Source organism: Electrophorus electricus, chromosome 11, assembly GCF_013358815.1.
Source record: "Electrophorus electricus isolate fEleEle1 chromosome 11, fEleEle1.pri, whole genome shotgun sequence".
In the NCBI taxonomy this organism is placed as follows: Eukaryota; Metazoa; Chordata; class Actinopteri; order Gymnotiformes; family Gymnotidae; genus Electrophorus; species Electrophorus electricus.
In genome coordinates this window covers 12,221,287-12,245,139 of record NC_049545.1, presented here as the reverse complement: position 1 = coordinate 12,245,139, position 23,853 = coordinate 12,221,287, and the positions used below count along the sequence as shown (strand labels likewise).

At 44.8% G+C, this 23,853-nt stretch overlaps 2 protein-coding genes across 2 annotated transcripts; one reads left to right on the top strand and one right to left on the bottom strand.

Moving 5' to 3' along the window:
• The first annotated feature begins 1,019 nt into the window (after window positions 1–1,019).
• mcfd2 (multiple coagulation factor deficiency 2, ER cargo receptor complex subunit) lies at window positions 1,020–4,092 on the top strand. Its single transcript, XM_027002526.2, has 4 exons — window positions 1,020–1,149; window positions 1,700–1,890; window positions 2,560–2,719; window positions 3,161–4,092. Exons 2-4 carry the CDS (start codon window positions 1,709–1,711, stop codon window positions 3,290–3,292), a joined length of 474 nt encoding a protein of 157 aa, XP_026858327.2. The 5' UTR covers window positions 1,020–1,149; window positions 1,700–1,708; the 3' UTR covers window positions 3,293–4,092.
• prop1 (PROP paired-like homeobox 1) lies at window positions 3,974–7,487 on the bottom strand. Its single transcript, XM_027002524.2, has 3 exons — window positions 7,275–7,487; window positions 6,094–6,320; window positions 3,974–5,497 (listed from the first exon to the last, which is right to left on the bottom strand). The coding sequence occupies exons 1-3, from the start codon at window positions 7,342–7,344 to the stop codon at window positions 5,096–5,098; spliced, it is 699 nt and encodes a 232-aa protein (XP_026858325.2). The 5' UTR covers window positions 7,345–7,487; the 3' UTR covers window positions 3,974–5,095.
• Window positions 7,488–23,853: the final 16,366 nt, after the last annotated feature.

Below are 23,853 nucleotides of genomic sequence, written 5' to 3'. Positions count from 1 at the left end.
AGTATATATTTGTCATTTTAATAACTTTGCGTATACAATGCACGTAGTCAATTATTGTTGTAGCCCACTAAATCACATCGATAAATGGAATACCATATACATGTCGTTAATTTAGAAGAATGCCGGAATGCCACGTTTCATAATACCGAAGGTTTCTTTGGGTTTGTTAGCTACACTAAATCAATTACAAGATCGTGGTCACCTAATTCCATAAGCAGTGAAGAGAATGTCAGAGATCGGGGTGCAACACAATAGCTTGACCAGAGATGTTATTTCCTTATGTAGTGTATCTCTTTTTAAACACATAACAACTGCATCAAAAGCTGAATGATCCGTGGGCAATAAATTAGTTGTGTGGTGCCTAACCTTCCATGATTAGGATATTAAAAGTTCGGAAATGTATTATTAGTGCCATCTTGTGGACATATTAGGACCGATTTCTATATTAAATTCTTGCAATTATTAGCTTTGTAACACTGCAAATTGGGTCACATTCGAGTTTGCGGCTAATTTACAGATTTATCTAAACAATATCGCAAAAGTACTTCATGAGCAGCGCACAGGCAGTTTAATGCAACAAGTAATTTTGCAGTCTTTTTATGGTTGACAGCGTAAACTATTTTATTATCCATGAATACAACAGTGCAAAACGAGCTAGCAACATCAAATACGAAAAACAACGCTGCCTACAAGGTTATCTATGACAGATTATGACAGACTAGTCTACACGTTTATAAGCAGTGCACAGAATATATACACAGTAGGCGGAGCCTCCAGCCGTCGGGAAACAGATTTCACATTTCCTTTGTGAATGTTTGCCATTTGAAGAAGACCAACTACTGACTGACTTTTCTGTGCACATCGATTTACAGACTATCTGCTGCTGGATGTAAATCCCTCCTTCAGCAGTAACCTGGTTTATATAACCTGGATTGTAGTGAACACGTGGGATTACCGCGGACTCTTCAGTGACGCGGTAGTTTGTAAAAACCAATCAGAATTTAGCTGTCGTGTCCATAAGGTGAAAGGTAACTACGGCTACCGAAGCAGGTCATTGGTCTGCGACTAGCGTCGTGTGAGTTTCAAAGCAGCTACGCTGTTTCGGGAACTCGTAGCAATATTTGCGAATAAACTCGGGCTTCAAGACAGGTGAGGAGTTCCGAATTTCACCGATGTCGCTAAGATAATATTATGGATATTCGTTTAGAGCATCCGACGCGGTGTAAAGGAACGTAATGCGATCTGCAGTGGGGCTGAAGTCACTCTCCAGTGACGGGGTTAGGGTTTGTGCAGCCACAACAAAAATGCATCGGAGTTAGAAAATAATGTCATATGTATATATGAGAGCAGTTTTTGGGGCCATCGATATCTAATGAATGTGTGAAACTGCTTCAAGCTTGGCTAACTTTCACCGATTATCTGAAATGGATTGTAGCTATGTGTTAAATGTCATGATTCTGGCCTGCCTGCTTTACTAGTAGACAGTTATGATGCCGTAGCTGGTTAGTTAAACACAGCCACAAATCCGAGTGGTTCTCTTGGCAACGAATCTTTTCTAAAGGAAATCTCTACTCCTATACCACTCTTCACCCCCCCCCCCACCCCCCAAAAAACCCGAACCCGTAAGTGTTTCGAGCAAATCATGCTAAGGCACCAACAGGCACAGAATGAATTTTAATCCTAGGCTGTATTTTATCAGAACTATATAATGCAGTATGGAGGAAGACTTGGGAAAGCCAGTATATGGGGCTGGCTACTGCTACTCTTCTCCTGCATGCTTTGTGTCCGGTCCCACACAAGCCACCATGGGCAAGCGGCTGGGTCCCATCAAGAAGGGAATGCGTATCCTTCCATCACCCGTCTAGACAAGAACATGGTCCAGGACAAAGAGTGAGTAGCCTGGACTGTTCTGGCTTACCACAGCTTATACACCTGTTGATGGTCTTGACTGAAATTGAAATGTGTTTAATCCTTAAAAAAAGGGTTAAAAATAAATATCATGAAATGCTGTTTGTTAGTGAGTACTGAACTCTGCCAGCTTTCCGAATGACCTTGCTGCCAAACAAACTCTAATCAGGTCTTAACAGCACAGTCTTTATCTAGCTACTTGGAAAGTAATGGAAAGCAGTTATTTTTCAGCAGTCCAATTGTTAGAAATGTAGCAATGATGAGTCGGGACCCTGTGTTGATCCTCAAGAGTCTTGATGTTTATTTGCACATGCAAAGACACTTTGGATCAGTTTTTTTCTTTAGTCAGAAAAAGAGGTGCTAGTCTAACAGGCTGTCAGCGTGACAGCACAGAAGATTTAACTTGAGACACGGGAGGACGACATGAGGGAGGGGGACAGCTGGAGGAGTGGATGAGATCTGACCTTGACGTTTGCCTCACAGGCAAACTTGTTCTTTCTGATGGCACACAACATGCAATTCCGTTAATACAGTGATGTATTTAAGGTTTAAGAAGTGATGGTGTGCAGTGTTTGGTTTAACCCATTCTGACATGGGCGAGCTCGAACTTGTGTTGTACAGTCAGCTGTTGTCTTGCGCTCTCACTTCAAGCCACATCATGGAGCACTTAGACGGGGTGATCGACAAGCCGGAGTCCGACATGACTCCACAGGAGCTGCAGCTTCACTACTTCAAGATGCACGACTACGACGGTAACAACCTGCTGGATGGCCTTGAGCTCGCCACTGCCATCGCACACGTACACAAGGAGGTGAGTGGCAGCTGGGATCTCGGGAGATGCGGTGGGATCTGGGAGGTGCAGTGCTCAAAAGAATACGGTTTAAGTGGTTCTTCTCTGGAGCTTTATCCGTAATCAGTGGTCCATGACTCATGAATCACGCTAGCCATCTTGCTCAACCTGACAGCTTACATTTGTTTTATACATTATACATTGTCAATTCTCATTAGACTGGGTGTCGTAGTAAGGATGTCAATTTTTGACATGTAGCAGTGATGTTAAATTATGATGCATTTCAGTTTTGTTTTGCTAGAATGTCTGCTGGCTGTTTTTATGACTGACGACATTCTATGGTTAAATTTCTCAAACTACTGCTTTGAACCTCCTGTGGTTAAGCGTATGTGTGCGTGCGTTCCAATGACTGGCATGTTATTTCACCTTTAATCATAACTCGTGCCTACTGTTGCTTTCCAGGAGAGAGATGGGAAGAACCAGCCAATGAAGGAGGAGGAGCTCATCCATCTCATTGATGAAGTCCTCCGAGATGATGACAGAAACGATGATGGCTACATCGACTATGCTGAGTTTGCAAGGTCCCTCCAATAAAGTGCCTACTGCCTTACTGTGAGCGCTGTTTACCTCTGATGTACAAATCAAATGATCTAAATCTATCAGTTTATCTGTACATAGTGCATATGCTCATATCAAGTCCTGGAGGCCCGCAGTACTGCGTGGTGTAATCTTTCCCCTGTTCCAACATGCCTTCCTAAAGCACTTCAGAATCGCTTACTAAACTGCACAGTAAGCTGACATGCCCCTCCAGGACTAGTTCAGATCTCATCAGAATAAATGGTGATGGGACAAGGTTACACGGGTTGTACTGTGACATACACATTTAAAAACAGGTGCATTTTGCAGTCCATGCAGTGCACTGGTTTTGTAATACTGAACACACTTTATTTGTTTTGGAAAGGCTTGTCAGAATGAACCCCCGCCCCAATGCGCAAACTGCCAAATGTGTCTGCTGTAAACAAAAGTCCTTCATTACTGTTGCTGTACTATGTTTTGTGGAAGCATTCTCACGCAAATGATGGTCAGAGGTATGCTCACTTCTGTGGTATTTAGATCATGGCAGTGACGTGACTGCCGCCTGACTGAGGAGAACCTGCTGATTGGGCTGGTAAAGTTGCTGACTTGTCTGAGAACAGTATATACATTCCTGGATTTCTTTTGGTTGTTTGTGTACAACATTGAATTGAGAAACTGATTGCAGATAAGCGCACGCAAGATACTGCCAGATGTCATTTATACAGCTACATGTGTGTTGTGCCTATGAGAAATCACTGTCCAAAGTCTGTCCATGTTTAATTCCCGGTTTTAAATAAATGACCCCTGTTTGAAATGCAGGTTGGAGGCTTGGGGGGGGGCATATTTATTCTATATCTCAGCAGGGTGCTAATCTATGTTCTTGCCTTCAGTCTGAGGTATATGATAAGTGTGGACCTAGTTCTGACAAAATTGCTTACCTACTCGTCACCCCACTCACAAAGAGAAATCTTTCCTATTTGCGCTGCTGGAATGTACTGCACTACCTGTTTGAGTGATTTGCTTGCGGTTACACACCAGCTCAGTTTCAGGTGCGTGGACACAAGGAAAGCACTAAGCTGTGGAGTGCAGCAGAACATGGACAGAGGATTTTGTACTAAAAATGCTTTTTAGGGGGAGTGATGTGAAAATGTATAGTCTACATGGGCTTTCCTTTCACTCACAGTGGGTGTAGGTAGGCCTAGACTGTTGTGCATCTCATGTGCGTTTTACCAGCCTGACTTGGCATGCAAGCATAAAAGACAAACAGTGTTGACCAATAGCACCGAGGCTAATTTATTTTTCTGAAATTGACATTTGACTAAAATCCTTGTGTACATTTCCAGTAGCACTTGTAATTTATGTTATGGAAGGCCCTACAGCCATTCTGGTGTCAGGTTTTTAATGTAAAGTATTGTGTAGTCTACTTGTTAAAACGGTCATTTAGAATGTAAACCAAACTCTATCAAGATTGTTATATTTTCACACTTTGATGCTTTCGTTTGTGAATTAATTGAAAAAAAATGTATATTTAATTATTTTATAATAGCAATAATTTACAGAACATCGTGATGTGTGAACTAAAATAAAACATGTTAAAAGACGTTTCAAAAGTTTAATGAAAAAGGCAGTAAAAGCAAAGCACTACGACATCATCACGACGGCTCTGTCGTGATATCACGGGTGTTTTTGTCAAAGTATTCGGTTGTACATGTTTTCTTAAAGGGGCTACTTATGAAACAGTGAGGACATATAAAGCCCAACTAAACTAGATCATTTAAGCACTACTGGGTTTCCTTGCAGACCTCTCTGTCTCAGCCCACTCTAGTTCCAGTGACAGGCTGGTTCCAGCGTTGACATGGAGGCTAGAGAAAACACAGAGGCGTGGGGCAGGCTGGGGCCCGGAGCTCCGATGCTGCGCAGCTGGCTGTACCAGTCCTCCTGCTGCCTGCCAGGCAGTGCTGGATTGGGAGCTGGAGGGCAGGGCAGCTGAGTGCCTGCTGCTGCCGCTGTGTGGGGGGAGTAGCCACCAGAGGGCAGCGCTGAGGGAAATCTGGGGATGTGCGGTAGGGAGTGAGGGCACCGGTATGGCCTCACGGCGGTGGCCGCGCCCACGCGCACGCTGCCCAGGAGAGCCCCGCGCCCTGGAAGCATGCCGGGTGGCAGTGCTTTTTGGCTGGCACGCTCCTGCTTCCGCTGCTTGGCACGGCGGTTCTGGAACCACACCTGGCGAGGTGAGGGGACAGGAAAGGATGCTGAAAACGTGAGTTGTTTGACCTGAGCCACAACAAATTATTTGTTTCAAAAGAACACACTGGCCCTAAAACACCCCCCCCCCCCCACACACACAAAACAGTACCTTAGGAGTGAATATATACATCAAAGCAGTATAGCATGGTGTCCTTTGCTGATAAGTACGGACTTCAATGGGTGTGTGTATATGAGACAAAGCTGCGATGAAGAGCAAATATTAAGAAGAATGGGAGCCCTACTACAGCTGCCCATGGCCGTTATTGCAGCTGCTATAAATGATTTTTTGGTGGACATTTATGCTGAAGTGTCTCTACACATCCTGAAATTCTCATTAAATGTTTGCTTTGAGAAAAAGGTCTCTCAGGTTTTCCCATGCTCTGTAATCATCAACCAAAAAAAATGTCAGCATAATCCGTCTGTCAACCAGTCAGGAAACATCTCTATGAAGTCCTGCTTGCCTGTGAATAATTGAATACATGCACGCAGCACACTGACAGCTAAGCAATAAGCTATTGAATATTTTACATGCTGTCCTCGTGCGGGATTGGCTGAAGGTGCGCTTCTCTGACCTGTACACGAGCTTCATTGAGTTTGGTGGCCTGAGCAAGCTCCTCACGGCAGTAGATGTCAGGGTAGTGGTTGTGTCTGAAGGCTACCTCCAGCTGCTCCAGCTGTTCATGGCTGAAAGTGGTACGGTGTCTCCTGCGGGATGGCGATGGGTGGGGTCTCGAACGCCCCGATTGGCCCCCGCCAATCTTGGGCTCTACCGATTCCTTCCTGGGAGGAGCCCGAACATCTGTAGGGGGTTAACAGAGTTCGCTGAGAGAGCAAACGTCGGTGTGGCTTCAAGAAGAGCTCCTGACAGGACGAAATCTCTGCTGACGGGGCCTTTCTGCTTACAGGACGTTTCCCACTGGCTGAGCGTGACGAGCCATGGTCAGATTGGCAGAGTTTGGTTTGCCAGAATGCATTTCACAAATGGCAGTTCTCTGAACAGAGAGGGTTTAAGAACCTTAACACTGGCAAACAAAAGGTGGGGAATCCAATAGGCTGCAGGCTTTGCCACTTAAACTCAATATCGTGAGAGAGAGATACCAGAGGCAGAAGGATTGAGTAAAGATTAAGTGAACAAAAGCCAAAAAAGTGACTAATTTGTCAAATCGTGGCTTTTTTCCCAGTGTTAACGTGGGGGGTACGTCGACAGAAGAAGTCAGACTTAATCAAACCTAAGTGAACTTACCTCTTCTGACCATTGGGTCTAACTGATAATAAAACAGGAAGTATGCAAAGGCAGGAATAGTGACTAGTTCATTGCCATTAAATTGTTAGGGCACTGAATTTGATGATGTCAAGTAAATACCTTATGCCACCAGAGGCCATATACAATGTTAGCATCTTTCAAAGACAAAAGACAAATGAATTATTACTTTTACCCAATATAAAGGTGTAGCGTCCTGGAGGATAGGCTACATTCAGAACTCCTTTACCGCCCTAACAGAAGGCGAAGTGGGTCAAAGCCCATCTGAAGACTTTCCACTGCCAGAAATGGCCAGAGTTTGAAGCTCTGCAGAAGGTCTCGTAGCAGAACACTCTGTAGAATTTTCTTTTTGCAGTCTACAGCATAATTTGGTTCTGGCGAGGTCTGCACATAGGCTGACGTGACCAATCTTTCAGGAACTGTTTTGCGAAGACTTCACAGAAGTAAACTGGCTTGCAGGGTCACATATAAACCCAAATGGACAGTTCCTACCTGCGCTCGAGCTGACGATGACTTCAGAGTACATGTCGGAGAACTGTGGGTGAGGCTTGACAGGGTCCATGGTCAGTCTTCTCTTAGCCACGGTGGGGGCTTTAGGTCTGAGCTGGGATAAGACAAGCCTACCTGAGTCTTTACACCACCACCTGCAGTGACGTCATTCTGCGATCACACCCCTCATTGCTTGCTCTTCTCTTGGTTTGACACACACCGGACAATGTCAACCCGATCTATAAGTTTCCCTCAATTTCAAGGAACAAAATTGTAAAGTTGCTTTATGGACTTGCAACACAAAAGAAATCTGTTTTCGGTGTGGGTGTAAGCGGTTCAGCAACAGGGCTGTATATCTGGAGTGAAACCAATATAATATATGAAAGCGTCGCTCAGTTTAACTCCAGTCAAGTGGCATGTTGTGTCATTTGTGCATGTTGTGAGTTTCTTATTCATTCCCGCTGCACGAAAAAGCGAGTGCTCAGTAGTCAGATCGTGCAATAGATGGATGTCACCACCAGGGGGAGAAATTGGGCTTCATTAGCAAGACGGATTCTATGGCGTAACCTGAGCAGGACATATTGTGGTTAATCAAACTACCTCCATTCTGTCCTCATCAATACAGACCACTAAATACATGCACATATGAAACTTAGACAGCATGGTGGTCTTTAACATGGATAGCCCTTCCTCACATACACATCTCCTGAGGAAGGCTCCTTATCTAATTGCAGAATAATCTTGGCACAGATTGTATTTACAGATTATAAATGTTCTGAGAAGTCTGTGTCCTTTCTCAAATCTTATTATTTCTTGGTAGAAAATCTAATTATGTGTACATTTATTCCCACTTTTTTCTGTTATGAAACTGTGGCCTTTCCTAGGGTTCCAGTATTCTTCTCATATGAACAAACAATTCTTTATTTCCAAAATGTTGTGTGATATATCCCTAGATAATGAATATGGGACTGTATTTATGAAAATGGTGGTGGTGTTAGGGTGGGGTGGTGGTGGGGGTGGTGGTGGGGGTGATGGGGTGGTGTTAGGGTGGGGTGATGGGGGTGGTGGTGGTGGTAGGGTGGGGTGGTGGTGGGGTGATGTTAGGGTTGGGTGGGGGGTGATGGGGTGGTGGTGTTGTGGTGGTGTTAGGGTGGGGTGGTGATGGGGCTAATGGGGTGGGGGTGGTGGTGGGGGGATGGGGTGGTGGTGTTGGTCATGGTGGGGTGGTGGTGGTGGTGTTAGGGTGGGGTGGGGGGTGATGGGGTGGTGGTGTTGTGGTGGTGTTAGGGTGGGGTGGTGTTAGGGTGGGGTGGGGGGTGATGAGGTGGTGGGGGTGGTGTTAGGGTGGGGTGGTGATGGGGGTGGTGGTGGGGGGATGGGGTGGTGGTGTTGGTCATGGTGGGGTGGTGGTGGTGGTGTTAGGGTGGGGTGGGGGGTGATGGGGTGGTGGTGTTGTGGTGGTGTTAGGGTGGGGTGGTGGTGGGGTGATGTTAGGGTGGGGTGGGGGGTGATGAGGTGGTGGTGGTGTTAGGGTGGGGTGGTGATGGGGGTGGTGGTGGGGGGATGGGGTGGTGGTGTTGGTCATGGTGGGGTGGTGGTGGTGGTGTTAGGGTGGGGTGGGGGGTGATGGGGTGGTGGTGTTGTGGTGGTGTTAGGGTGGGGTGGTGGTGGGGTGGTGTTAGGGTGGGGTGGGGGGTGATGAGGTGGTGGTGGTGGTGTTAGGGTGGGGTGGTGATGGGGGGATGGGGTGGTGGTGTTGGTCATGGTGGGGTGGTGGTGGTGGTGTTAGGGTGGGGTGGGGGGTGATGGGGTGGTGGTGTTGTGGTGGTGTTAGGGTGGGGTGGTGGTGGGGTGGTGTTAGGGTGGGGTGGGGGGTGATGAGGTGGTGGTGGTGGTGTTAGGGTGGGGTGGTGGTGGGGGTGGTGGTGATGGGGTGGTGTTAGGGTGGGGTGATGGTGGGGGTGGTGGTGGTGGGGTGATGTTAGGGTGGGGTGGGGGGTGATGAGGTGGTGGTGGTGGTGTTAGGGTGGGGTGGTGATGGGGCTGATGGGGTGGGGGTGGTGGTGGGGGGATGGGGTGGTGGTGTTGGTCATGGTGGGGTGGGGTGGGGGGTGATGGGGTGGTGGTGTTGTGGTGGTGTTAGGGTGGGGTGGTGAGGTGGTGGTTGCGTGAGGTGGGGTGGGGTGGTGGAAGCTGGCAGCACACACCGGCTCTCTGCTCCTCTTAACCGTGAGTGACACAGCGTCATCTGAGCCTGAGGAGCATAACGTACTACTGGTAGCCAATCCAGGAATGCTTTTACATCTGCCTGAGCCTCTCCGCCTTTGAATTGAGTCTATTCGCTTTCATAAAACAGACTGTTGGAATGTGAGATCGGGCTCACTGCTCAGTGGCTGCATGACTGAGCGTAACGATCACGGACACCTCTGATGAGTTTGTCTGTGTTAAAGTTGCTTTGTTCTGTTTGATGTTATCACTGTGGTAATGCCGGATCATTCTGAGACCGTGCATAATGGCCAGCTCATGGAGGGAGGAAGACTCACTTAGACTAGCTTCATAAATAACTGTGTAATATAGGCAGGACTCAGCAGTATGAAATGAATTACCTGTGACCTTTACATATTTCAGTGTTACAAAAACAGAGTGCCCAAAGAGAAGACCTACTCTATATTGCTGAAAGTGGATGACTCTGTATGTGTATGTGTATATATGTGTGTGTGTGTATGCATGCCAAGGCTGCTATACCCAGTACTGGAGAGGGGAACCGTGGGGACTGGCTGAACTATGAGGACCCCTGGAACACTGCGGCCAGGCTGCCCAAGGAATTCTGGGAATTTCCAATAGTCTGAGGAATTCGGACTAAGACCCAAACAGCACTGGGTGGAGGTTCTGCCTGCATGAGCCAGAACTTAACCACAACATCTACTCTCTCTCTCTCTCTCTCTCTCTCAAACACACATATGAAACCAGTCAAGCTTACATGTTATACTACTGTGATATGACAGTGTACATTTGCACTGACATTACTTCAAATTTAGTACATGTTATGCTCTAAATGAACACACAGGAATGTTACTCAGAACACCACAATACAAACAAAGGAGAGAGACAGAGAGAGAGAAAGACAGAGAGAGAGAGAGAGAGAGAGAGAGAGAGAGAGAGAGAGAGAGAGAGAGAGAGAGAGAGAGAGAGAATCTCCCTAGAACTGGGAATGACCTGCCTGGCAACCTCATAGCCCTGATGGAAGGAATGTAACCCAACCCCCCACCCCCCCACCCTGCACTGCTTAGTGACCTCTGTGTGTGTGTGTGTGTGTGTGTGCGTTTAAAGGAGGTGACAGATAGATACATGATCTTTTAGAATTCTTTCCTTTCCTAAGGCCAATCTCTCTGTAAGTAACTTTAATAGTCAGTGGGCTTTTTAAAAAATAATCCTTTCACATTGTCATCCATGGCATCAATCAAAGCAGTGTTCCCAGCCCCATGCCCGCCTCTGAAGTCAGGTCTGAGCTCCTCAGTGTAGCTGGGGTGGTGGTATGGGGTGGAGGTATGGGCTGGTGGTATGGGGTGGTGGTATGGGGTGGAGGTATGGGCTGGTGGTATGGGGTGGAGGTATGGGGTGGAGGTATGGGGTGGAGGTATGGGGTGGTGGTATGGGCTGGTGGTATGGGCTGGTGGTATGGGGTGGAGGTATGGGCTGGTGGTATGGGGTGGAGGTATGGGGTGGTGGTATGGGGTGGAGGTATGGGCTGGTGGTATGGGGTGGAGGTATGGGGTGGAGGTATGGGGTGGTGGTATGGGGTGGAGGTATGGGCTGGTGGTATGGGGTGGTGGTATGGGGTGGAGGTATGGGCTGGTGGTATGGGGTGGTGGTATGGGGTGGAGGTATGGGGTGGTGGTATGGGCTGGTGGTATGGGGTGGTGGTATGGGGTGGAGGTATGGGCTGGTGGTATGGGGTGGTGGTATGGGGTGGAGGTATGGGGTGGTGGTATGGGGTGGAGGTATGGGGTGGTGGTATGGGGTGGAGGTATGGGGTGGAGGTATGGGGTGGTGGTATGGGGTGGAGGTATGGGCTCGTGGTATGGGGTGGTGGTATGGGGTGGAGGTATGGGGTGGAGGTATGGGGTGGAGGTATGGGCTGGTGGTATGGGGTGGTGGTATGGGGTGGAGGTATGGGGTGGTGGTATGGGCTGGTGGTATGGGCTGGTGGTATGGGGTGGAGGTATGGGGTGGAGGTATGGGCTGGTGGTATGGGGTGGAGGTATGGGGTGGAGGTATGGGGTGGAGGTATGGGCTGGTGGTATGGGGTGGAGGTATGGGGTGGAGGTATGGGGTGGTGGTATGGGGTGGTGGTATGGGGTGGAGGTATGGGGTGGAGGTATGGGGTGGAGGTATGGGGTGGTGGTATGGGGTGGAGGTATGGGGTGGTGGTATGGGCTGGTGGGCTGTCACTGTAGGAGTTTGTATATGCAGGACATAGGTGGTGCAGGAAAGAGGACACCACCACCGTCTGGACTGCACAAGCATCCAGACAACAGCTCTGCAAATCCAGCCAGCCAGGCCCACCTGCCAACAATACACACACACACACACACACACGCACGAACACACTCGCACGCACGCACACACACGCACACACACACGCACACACTCGCACGCGCGCGCGCACACACACACACGCGCGCGCGCACACACACGCACACAAAAGCCTCCATCCATCATCTATCTTCATGACTATCTTAATGTCTTAATTGCTTTACGAATGGAAACATTTAAGAAACAAAATGTGATTCATTTTATGCTCAGAGTACAGCAGTGATGACAGAATTGAAATGAAGTATGGAGTCCTGGAGAGAAACACACTATTCCGCCCTGTTACACACACACACACACACACACACACACACACACACACACACACACACACACACACACACTTCTACCTGTCATGACTTTCCGAGAAGTAAAAAAATGAAAAAGCACACAATAGAGCACTGCAGTTTTGCCATGTGCTTACTCTAGAATCAGAACCAGAATCACTTCATTTTATCACATACAAGGAATCTATCTTGGTCATTGCTACAAAAATATGGCACTGAATAAAATAATAAAATAAAATAAAAAATGAAAATACAGAGAATAAGACAGCAGAGTAGATTTAGGAATAGCAGTCCTGAGCAAAATATGGAAATAAACTCTTCTTTACAGGTTACTGCAGGTTGATATGAGCAATTTTACATCTTCATAGTTTTACAGATCAGAGGTGCATTATTATACAAAAGTGGTAGAGCCACAGCTTGGGCTAGAGTGTGGAGCTCTGCAAGGTCCTGGACAGAGTGCTACGGTGGAAGCTGTCTGCATGTCTGGTGTTGCTGGATTGGCTGGTCCTGAGCAGAGGGCAGTAGCTGGAACAGGCGATGTCCAGGGTGAGAATCAACTGTGATCTCGCCAGGCACTTCTTTACCCTGCTAACAGAGACGTGCTGAAAAGCTGAAAAGACTTCCCATGATCCTCTCTACTGCCCTGAGTATGCGTTGGGAGTGTTTGGCTCACTCATGTGAGGTGGAGGATCCAAACCCCATTGCTCTTGAGGATGTGAGCATGGGCTCGATGTATGTTCACACTTTTCTAGGTAGGACAGAAAGCTATAAATGTTGTCTTTTTCTAAAGACAAAATTTTAGTGAGTAATCTACTGTTAATTTCCTTAATTTCTTAAGTATGCAAAGTGTTGGCTCGGTAGGTCAGATAGAAAATACATTCTATCCAGTTTTACTATCGGGGCTCAGTCGAGTCTTCGCTTGCCCTAGGTGATAGCGTATGGTAGTCTGTAATCTGTATCTTGTTGACAGACAAACAAACAAAAGGATGGAGATGTAGCTGAGAAATGTATTTTACCATTTTGTAAGTTTCTATAAGTGAAACACTTTATGTGTGACTACAAGAAAATAAACTTCAGATGTTGTCAATCAGCATGTTCAAATGTGTTCAGATACAAAAAGATTTCACTAAATACAGCCAGCACACTGAAGCAATATTGTCAGCCCACTTTAGTGTGGATAGTCACGCTCTAAGGTTTCGCCTGACTGGCTCAAATGAACTTGCAGAAATGGGCAATTCTAAAAGCTAATCACTTGGGATCTATAAAAGTTTCCCAGTAAGAATTTGGCAATACAATAGCTATGACTCAGATCTCAGCTTGAGGTGTTTGCGTGCGTGCACACACACACACACACACACACACACACACACACACACACACACACACACACACACACACACACACAAATAAATTGGTCCAGCTGTATGCATTTCATATACTACCCTTGACTAGGTGTGCATTATATATCAGTTAATTTACAAAGAGTATATCTGTTCTCCCTATGCAGACCCAGCTCTCATTTGCATTTCCCAGACTATCTGCTACACCACTACACTTTTCAACAAGTCTGGGAGTAACTTTTTGTCTAACCTAACACTAATTGAACTGGTGACACTTTACATTAGAGCATTAATTCACCATAAGTTATTCTAATAATTAATTTAAATACTAATTAGTAAATAATACTTATTTTAATTTCCTGCAAGCATATACTTAGATTTACATTTACGGGATTTAACAGACGCTCTTATCCAGACCGACTTACAAAAGTGCTTTGTGATTTACTCATAGAATATATCCAAATACAGTATAGTAGGTTAGAATTAAACATACCAATGAACTAGAATACTGTAGAATACAGGGATGAATGCTGATACCTAGAAGTGCAAAATCTTAAACAATGATAAGTGCAATAAACAATAAGTGCTAGAGTTTGTTAAACATAAACAATACCCTACAATAAGTACTAAATTAGTCAGTCAATATGGGAGCAGGGTCAGTTATCCTTGTCCAGGCAGTTGTTATTTTTGTATATCAAACTGAGGAGAGATGAGGCTGACACACAACTGACAAATGACTGCTTGCTGAAAATGTGTATTGTCATACCAACATCATTAATCACAAGTGACCTGGGTATAGTGTGACTGTCAGCTGTCTTAAAAGTAACCACAGCATATGTATGTGTTTGTAAGAGATCACTGCCCCTCCCTGTATCTTTTTTATTTATTATTATTCAAGGTCAGAGTGGAAGTAGTCCTAATTTCCCAGCCATAGTATCATTTGCCCCACAAAACTAGAGTCAGTTTTCCCAATGTGAGAGAAGGAGGCGTGTGCTTCAGTCATTTTCTTCCCCGAATCAAATGCCCATAGAGACATGACAAGGCAGAACTGTCTGCTTTTAGTCAAATCTTTTTCAGGCATCCATGGTGAATGCAGCCAATCAGATTCACTCCACTTCATTCCACTGAGAATATGTGCTGGATTCAAAAGTCCATGTGGAACAGCCTGGAATCAGTCATCTTGTATTACATAACACAGCACAAGCTGATACTGTTTCCTTTGTATATCCTTTGCAAAAAAAGGAATGTATAAAGATCATGACACAGAATGCTTAATTTCAGGTTTCAGTTCACAAAACCGGTCATATGATGTGCCTAAAAAAGATTTCTACTAGCTGGTTAATTTTAAAAGTGCAGAACAATTGTTGTTGATTCCAGAATCCATGTAGCAGTTCAATAACAGACAGCTACAGCAAATTTGCTTCTTTGGTGGAACTATAAAATAATACCTTTCTTCATCACACATGAAACAGTAAGCTTCTTGTTAATCAATCCACTGGTTTGGGTGGTTATAAGATTCTTTGCATCGGAGCATAAAAAGACCTTTTGTTTGAAACGACCAAGTGAACAGCAAAAAGGACATCAGCCCTGTGACTGCAGAGAATAGAGCAATACTGCTGGTCTTAAGAGCAGCGTCCAGCTTCACAAGGTATGAAAAGAATAAACTGAACCGGATCCATAGCCTTGGACTCTGGCAGAGGGATCTTAGCGGACCACTATCATTGCAGAATCAGGCTTTTTCACTAGAGAAGCTGTTGCAAGGTTGAATCCAATATAGAATTGACAGTTCATCTTACGTGATATGGCAATAGCACTGATCAGCATACAGACTAGTCAGTGTAGAATGCACCTATAAAAAATGCATGATCATATCTGTAGCTTCCATTAACTGATGAGCCCCTGAGCATTGTTATTATACAGTTAATAGAGTCCTTGTTTGACCCTGCAATTCTAAAATATGTGTGTGTGTGTGTGTGTGTGTGTGTGTGTGTGTGTGTGTGTGTGTGTGTGTGTGTGTGTGTGTGTGAGAAACTGAAGCTCGTGTGGTTGAAGTAAAAGGAAGGTTTAATGTCCAGGGTTTAAGGGCCGGCCTTCCCGTAGGTGACGGTAGTTGTGCTCATATCTTCTGGAAGAAAAACAGTTGATTAGGAGGTGGTATGGGGGATGAAGGTGAGAATCATCCAGACCAAATACACCTCCCCTCAGTGGTTATGGTACTTGACTTGCAATCGAAAGGCAGCTGGTTCAAGGCCCACCACTGCCCCTCAGCAAGGCCCTTAACCCTCAGTTCCTCAAGTTGTCATAATTTTAAGTTGCTTTGGGTAAAAGTGTCAGGTACATGTAAAATAACAGGGTTAATTAAGTTAGTAAATGATCTCATGCTGTTGTTTCTGTAATAAAATAATGATTATTTATCAACAGTTGCTAGACAGCAGTATGTGGATATACAATGGGATATATAGTTTGTGAAATGCTTGGAACTGTCAGGCAGTGAGTGGGGCCAGGTGTACCACTCAGTTCTGGTGTAGGTTTAACCTACTTTGCCAAAATCAAAACAAAACAAATCCCCTACAGCAGAGCATTGTTCAGTTCTGATATAATGTTTTGAGGAAAGATTGCTGTTTATTATTGAGATTAAAAAGGCCTATTTATAGATAAATATTTCTATAAAGGATTTCAAAGAACAACATTGAATAAGACTGGTGTTTATAGGTTACCACAGAGGAAACCACAGCTCTATGTAAACTAATGTTGCCCAGTTTAAGGTTGTAACAAACCACCTGGATGTTCAATAGCACTACAGGAGCAATTGTTTAGTGTACAGTTGAGACAAAAGTTGAAGCTGTATGTTTGGAGAAAAAAACACCCTGCACACCAGTGCCAAACCTAATCCATTCTGTGAAGCATAGTGGAGGAAGGAGTGTAATAGTATAGGGCTGACTTAGGGAAGGGCTTGCAGTCAGTGGGGCAGCCATTGAATTAAAGCTGCACAAGGTAATTATACAGCACGGTTTGAGGGTGTCTGCCTCATAGTGGAAAACTCAAAAACTAAAAAAAGGTGGGGTCATGCAGCATGACAATAATTCAAGACACAAAAAATAGTAGCTCAATTTTTAAAAATCAGAATTTCAGAAGGGCCATGTCCTGACCTCATGTCCTAAGCACTGACCTCGGTCCCACTGAAATTCCGTGGTCTGATCTAAAGCTGTCCCAGACGTATGTGAACTGAAACAGCCGCCATACCTCCTAACTGGTGATGGACAAATGACAAACATCCTGCAGAGGCATCTGTGGTCAGAATATGACTTCAATAAAATGAAAAGTCACCTATTACAATTTCACACTGAGTGCACAACTTATTTCTATTAAATTAAGTAGCACAAGAATAACAGCAACCATGGGTGCAACGTGAAAGTAAATTAATGCGTTTCACTCTGATAAACGCTGCATTAATGAAGTTAGGTCAAACAGATGCTGGACAGAATTTAAACATTTTTACACAAAGGGGGAAAAGTTAATGGAATAAAATATATAAGGTACCTAGGTACAGTAATATTACACAAGCAATATTTCTTATTGTCTAGCACTCCTCCTTACCAGTGGTAGGATTAACAACATTATAAAGTGATAGAGGTTATTGTCAAGAAACATTCTACTGTTACAATCACTTTTAACAGTATTACAAGACAACTACATATGAAAGATACTGTAGTTACTGTACTCCTGAAAATGTGCTTGTATTTCTCAATAAACCCAGGTTGTCCTGACTTTTTGTCTGCCTCCATTCTATTGAATCCCTGGTGAACTTTGACCTGTGTGGATGTGTGCCTGGCCACAAACAACCTCTGCCCTAAAGAGGCCACGATGCCAGTTTAAAACGAGAACACACGACACTGTGAAATTGAGTGGAGGGCAAAACAAAGAAAACATAAACTCATGGAATAATTCTGTAAAACAGGGAGTAAATCAGGAAATGGTTCTCGGTTTGGGAAACACTGCGAGAGGGAGCCCTGCCACAGGGGCTTGAGGGAGGGAGAGGGGAGGAAGAAAGGAACCAGTGGTCAGCCGAGGAGCAGCGCTAAGCCCACTCTCTTACCTTCCCCCTTCACGCCCCACTGCTTTTTGTTTTCTCATTTTTTTAATCCTCTTTTATTTTGTCCTTCATTTCATGCTCTCTCCCTCTTTCTCATTCTTCCTCTCACACCCCCCCCCCCATCTCTCTCTCTGTTTTTTTGCCTGCCGTGCCTGGAGCTTATTCCTCACACATTTTTAATGGGTGTCTTCCCAATCAGACTTTTACTGCAGGAAATTTCAGAACACCGCATTGCGTGAGGCGGCAAAGTGCTCCATTCTTAGCTCAGCCATGCACAGTGCCAGGCAGCTCGGAGCTCGCCAGAGAGCCGGCGGGGCGGGAGGGGGGTGTCGGTCTGTGTCGGGGGTACAGTGCCAACATTACAGCTCGGCAAAAGTTTTTTTTTCCCCTTTCGACAATAGAAGGGGTGAAAACGACGCTGAAAGAATGGAGACAAAAAAATAGCAGGGGACTGGCCGACATTTCTTTCCCTTGAGAACGTAATCGGATTGACACTTGTGAGTTTGAGCTGTTTGCTTAGTCCACAGTGAAAACTGTGTAAGTGAGAAAAGCAGCTGCACTTACCCTGCTTACTCCAGATTTTCCTTTGTCTTGCTACCACTTTCTCTTTTCATGCTTTGGTCTGATATCTGGTTCTCGAGGCCTTTCTGTTTCCAGCCCCCCAACATCTCCTTTTCTACCTCAGGGATGTGGTAGGCCAGCGGTTAAATAGAAATAATATTTGCTGTACTTTGCCGCCTTCCTGGTCCTGTTCTCCTCTAACAACGAGCCTTATTTTTAGCCCAAAGTCAGGGTTTGGTCATTTCCTGCTGCTGGTGCAATGCAGGGCTTTATGGAGGCTTTGGTAGAGGCAGTTCCAGCCCCAGTGTGGGCAGAATGCTTCCTTGAGTGCTGACCTGAGACCAGTCTTGAAATACTTTAATGATAGCTAAAGTCGGGTTCGGTGCAGACCGGCGATTAGAGCAAAAGGGCAACTTCTTTCCAGAGCCAATGTCAGATGCAGCAGGCTGAGAACAGACAGAGTAGTAATCAGTAACCAGCCCTATCTAACAGAAGCCAGATGACAATAGAGAGAAAGCCGCACTTGCACACACATATACACACAATCCAGCATTAAGAGAGGTCCAAGATGCACTTGATTTAGCCAAGTCAGTGCAACTTCCACATAAGATGCACTCTATGGTCCCATTAGTAATATTTGTTGTTTTTTTAAAAAGTTTTTTTAAAAAAGGTGTGTGAATATTTAACGCATTTTAACTTGTAACACATAGAGATGCGTTCATCGACTTACACATTATTTGTTGAGAAAAGAATGGCTTAGCATTCAAACTAAGAGCTGAAATCCTGGCAGTCTGATAGCCGAATGGACAGCCCCTCCCCCCTCCCCCTGGGAGCGTGAGATGGTTTGGTCCTGGACCCCCTTCAGCGCTCTGGGAGATTTAAGACGGGGATGAAAGGAGCCTGGGCCACTCAGTGGTCGCCCTTCTCTGATTCATCTTTCTGGGAAAGAACACGGAGAGAAAAACCACAGACGGATTCCTTTGCTCCCATAGTTGCAATCGTACTGCACCGGCATAGGTTGGAATACAGGCCTGTCCCTGTGGCTTACAGCAGTGATGTACATGTCCAGCCTTACATTGTCTTTTAATGAATGCTCCAACTATAGGACTGATTATCAGATTCTGACACACAAGTGTGAAATGGAAGATGTGGCAAATGTTTTCTTCATACAGTGACTCCAGCGGCGTACTTAATTGTGGCTTACTTTTTTACTATGTGCATATACTATGTGCATAGTGTGTAAAAAATAAAATTAAGTCTTTCAGATGTAACGGCATCCGGTGCTTTAGAACTGCTGCACTATGCCACAAGAGCACTCTGAACTTGGCTCTGAAATAAAATTTAAAAAAAAAACAGGCAAAGCCAGAAATTAAATACCAACCCAATATTTTTTTCTTATGACTATAATATTTACAACATGCTTATATCCTGTTAATAAAAGCAATAAAATGTCCAAGAGAGGATTTAATGAATCATACTTTTTAAACGCCACGGCCAATTATGGTTTTAACATCAAAATGCTCAGAGTCCCTCCCAGATGAACAGCATTACTTGGTACAGAATAACAATGGCATGCTCCACCCTGGCCCTCCAGCCCAGTTTCAGCACTGGGCAGGCAGCCCCTGCTCAGCGCCAGCACGCCCCTGCGACAGGATCAGCTGATATGCAGCGCAAAGTCAAAAGAGCTTGATGTTGCTTTAGTAACCTTCAGATCTGCAAGACTCGCCGAGCACCTCCTTCCCTGGCCGGGAGACATTCAACAAAGAACTCACTCATCCAGCACTTACAAAGCACCTACAAAAGCCTAGAAATGTTGACCAAAGTACATCTAATACCCCATTACAGGTGACCCTCCAATCATTTTACCCAAAGGGCAAATTCATTTCCATTATAGGTGCTAGTCAGGTCCACGTTTCACGGAGCGTCACAAAATAGCCTGCACCCAACTCCATTACGGCCTGCGTAGCTCCAAGAATCCTTCTCTTTCGGGGAAATGGGCCGAAATTAAATACGGGCCTGTCAGATCCCGGAGGGAGGGAGAAAGGAAGTGAAGAGAGGGAGAGGCTGAAGGGGAAGGATTTTGTCAGGACTTCATAAACATGTATATAGAGCAGGAACCCAGTGCCAGCATTAAGGCTGAGGAAAACTTTCCAGAGGTGGCTGGAGGCAGGCAGGAGGTGAGGGAGAGCAGAGCTCGCAGGCCTAGAGTTTACAGGAAGGCCAGCCAAACAACGATACAGTACGCCGGGAGGGCCAGAGCAAAGCAGACAGAGGGAAAGACGGGTGTGAGGTGGGGGGCGGGGGTATTTTGGCCATCAAATCCAGATGCCTAATAATAAAGTAAAATAAAAATGGACTGAAAACATCTTACAAAATATGCCTCTGTATGTGAGCTCAACAAAGTACAAGGAGAACTATGGAGCGAATGGAAAGGGTGAAGAATTCCCATCATTTAAACACTGCAGAGATGAAAGATGAAAAGGGTGCAGAAGAGTAATAGCGAAAGGTTATGGAAAACATTACATTACGCATTCATTAAGGCTAATGATTGATTACACCACAATGATTAATAATTAATAATAAAACGTGATTATTGCTGAGATTATTCATGAATAATTGTGCATTTAAACTCCAGTTAAAACTTTGGGGAAAAAAAGACACATGGAATATTCACCAAAATAAATGGTAAACCCATTCACTGATTTAAAATTAAGAGTTTCACGTCTGTCTTAACTTAGATATGACTAGAACAATTCTAGTACACCTCATTATTATTTTTCTTTAATATAGTCTAAATCGGTTAAATCTATTCTAGATGAATTGTTTACCTAGAGATAATCTATATTTTATACACACGTCAGTTTGTATGACATTTTCCACCTGATCGTCTGATGAAGTGATTGATGATTTTCAATCAGGAGTGCGTTAGCTACGTGAGGTGTCAGTCTTATGAACAATCACCTTTGTTTGGGACATTTCCACGGTCAAAACCCAGCACTCCTGTCTCTTTCTCACACCCACGAAGACACTTCACATTTGCACGTGAAGCTTGAGTTAATCCCTTCCCCCTGTAGCAAGTGGAGTGAGGCACATGTCTCCAGATGACTGTGCAATGGTGGTGGCTGTTTTTCTTGGCCTCTGTGAGCAGGTTGGTGCACTGGAAGCTGATTTAGGCCTTCCTTCTCCTACCAGCCTCTGCCTGTAGTCGTCCACGGTGGGTGTAAAGCGCTGTCTTGGGGATATATTTCTAGTATGACATATAGATGAGAACCTGTGTGTGTGTGTGTGTGTGTGTGTGTGTGTGCGCACGTTTCTGTGAGGACGAGGTGAGCGAAAGGTCATCCTTCTCTCTGCTGCCACAGACTTGGAGGCCATCCAAAATAAGGGGAGCAGGAGGACATCTCTCCCTCTCTCTCTCTCTCTGGCTTATCCTGCAGCAGTCGACGATGACATGCAGTGGTATGCATGGAGTGTGTGCCTGGGTATAAGCTGGGGTCTCCTCTCTGTGTGTGTGTGTGTGTGTGTGTGTGTAGAGGGACGGTATCTGGACCATAGACAGTATGAGAGGAATACTGGAGAGGAACGTCACTCAGCCCATTATGAATGACAGACAGGCTTTTCATAACTAGGATAGAAATCAAACTCATTCACCCATTCCACATGGCACTCTCTGTCAGCAGAACATTTCTCTTTCATGATGTGATAAACCGTGCCATTCAAAAATATCTGACACATCCTCTACTGCTGAAGCAAAGGACATGCCCTGTTCTACCGTTGACATACAAAAGAGATAGACAGCAATACAGCACTGCTGCTGAACACAAAGTGAGCAGTAATAAAGATGAATCAGAATGTGTCCCTGGCTCACAGTTCCCATACAATGTGCGTGGGAGGTGATGAAAGCTCTCCTGGTGTGCTAAATTAAATAAGTGTAAAATTCTGACTCTTTTCACGTCTCCAGGTCAAAAGCACGGCTTCAATTATTCATAAGCTTATGTGACTAATGTGAAACTGATAACCCGCATACTATTTATACATCGGTTTGACAGGGACAGACAGTGAATTGCTGGCTACTACAGCACAAATGTCAAGCCAGTTCCAGCACTTGTCCTTAAACCAGAGGCCCTCTGAGGCCTAACCTGCTGCCTTGCTGGGAGATAGTAGTCTTAATTACACTCTAGAATCGTCTTCAATTACTCCTGGAACTGTAAGATCTTTGTCATAACATTTTGTATTTGACCTGTGGAAACGCATTCATTATTGTGTCCGAAAAACCCACCCCCATACCTAACCACAAATCCAAAAATGCGTATGTTTAAACACTATGCTAAATATCACATAAAGAGGTGGCCAAAAAAGACAGACAATGCAGTGGAGATACACATATAGAACCGCTGGTCAATAAAGGGGGCGTCCTTTGACTGCATGGAATACACTTGACAATTTTATTTGGAATATTAAGACAAAGAAGCATTCGCAAAGCACCAATAGTGATAACTACAAGCACTGTATCCATTGGTTTTCAAATGAAGTTAGGCAAAAGACAACAGCATGAAAAAGGACAGAACAAAACAAGGGTAAGGAGGACTGGAAGTAAACACAGACAATAAAAATCTGAACATCTTCACCAGCCATTGGAAAAAAAAAATCCAATTCTGTCCTGACATGAGCTAACAAAGAGAAGGAATATAATTACACTATATTTGTTTCATGGGTGCTGGGTCTGCCTGTGGCAGCTGATATGGATGTTGTGATTGGTCAGAACATATAAGGCAGTCTGGGATGCAGAATGACAACCATTAGTCCACATCATTGTCAAGCCTCGTCACCATGGCGCGTGCATTCACATAGCAACCGATGTGCACATACAGCATTAAAGTGACAGTATACCAACAATAGTTACATCATACTCATTGCATATTAGGGACAGGATTTATGTAAAAATAAAAATGATTTTGTTGCTATGTTTGCATAAAAGTAATATACAACCCCTCTGCACTAATTCTAAAATACTTACTTCTATTAATTTAATTCAAAAGTACAAATTCAACTTAGCACAGCTTTAAAACTAAAGTCAAAAGTAGGGTTGGCTGAGTGATACAATTCTGCTCCACCACAGTACTTACACAGTACTGCTCCACATACAGTACTTATGCTCAGTCCTACAACTGATTCTTTTTGTTAGATCTTAAAATCTATTACTAACTTATAATAAACATCCAGACATCTCTTTGCGCCTTTTTATGGAGCAGTATGGAGACTCGTTTGTGTATTTATGTGGGCATCTCTTTTTAACTGGTTTTTAACTGGTGAACAAAAGGGAGCTGCCGGCCTGCCCAATAAGTCTGTACTCGCGGCACAGAGTCTGTTTTATGGTTCATATGGGCAACATGTGGTACTGCAAGGGCTGACACATGCTATTTCCCATAGGGAACAAAGTGCAGGAAAGGCTTCAGACTTCCCAGTACTGAGAGGCTGTTTTCAAGTCACACTAACCATTTGATAGAGAAAACCCCACTGCCCTAGATCGTAATTATGAGGCACAGTTCAAAAGATTCTTGAGAAGAGACTTCTTTATTCCCTGTAGCCATGGCTGACAGATTTCCACTATTTCGAAAGCAGTGAACGATGTCTGAATCAGAGGGAGTGTTCAAAAGTCTACAACGACCACAAGCCCCTCCTATTCTCTTGACCCTTAACCAGATAAT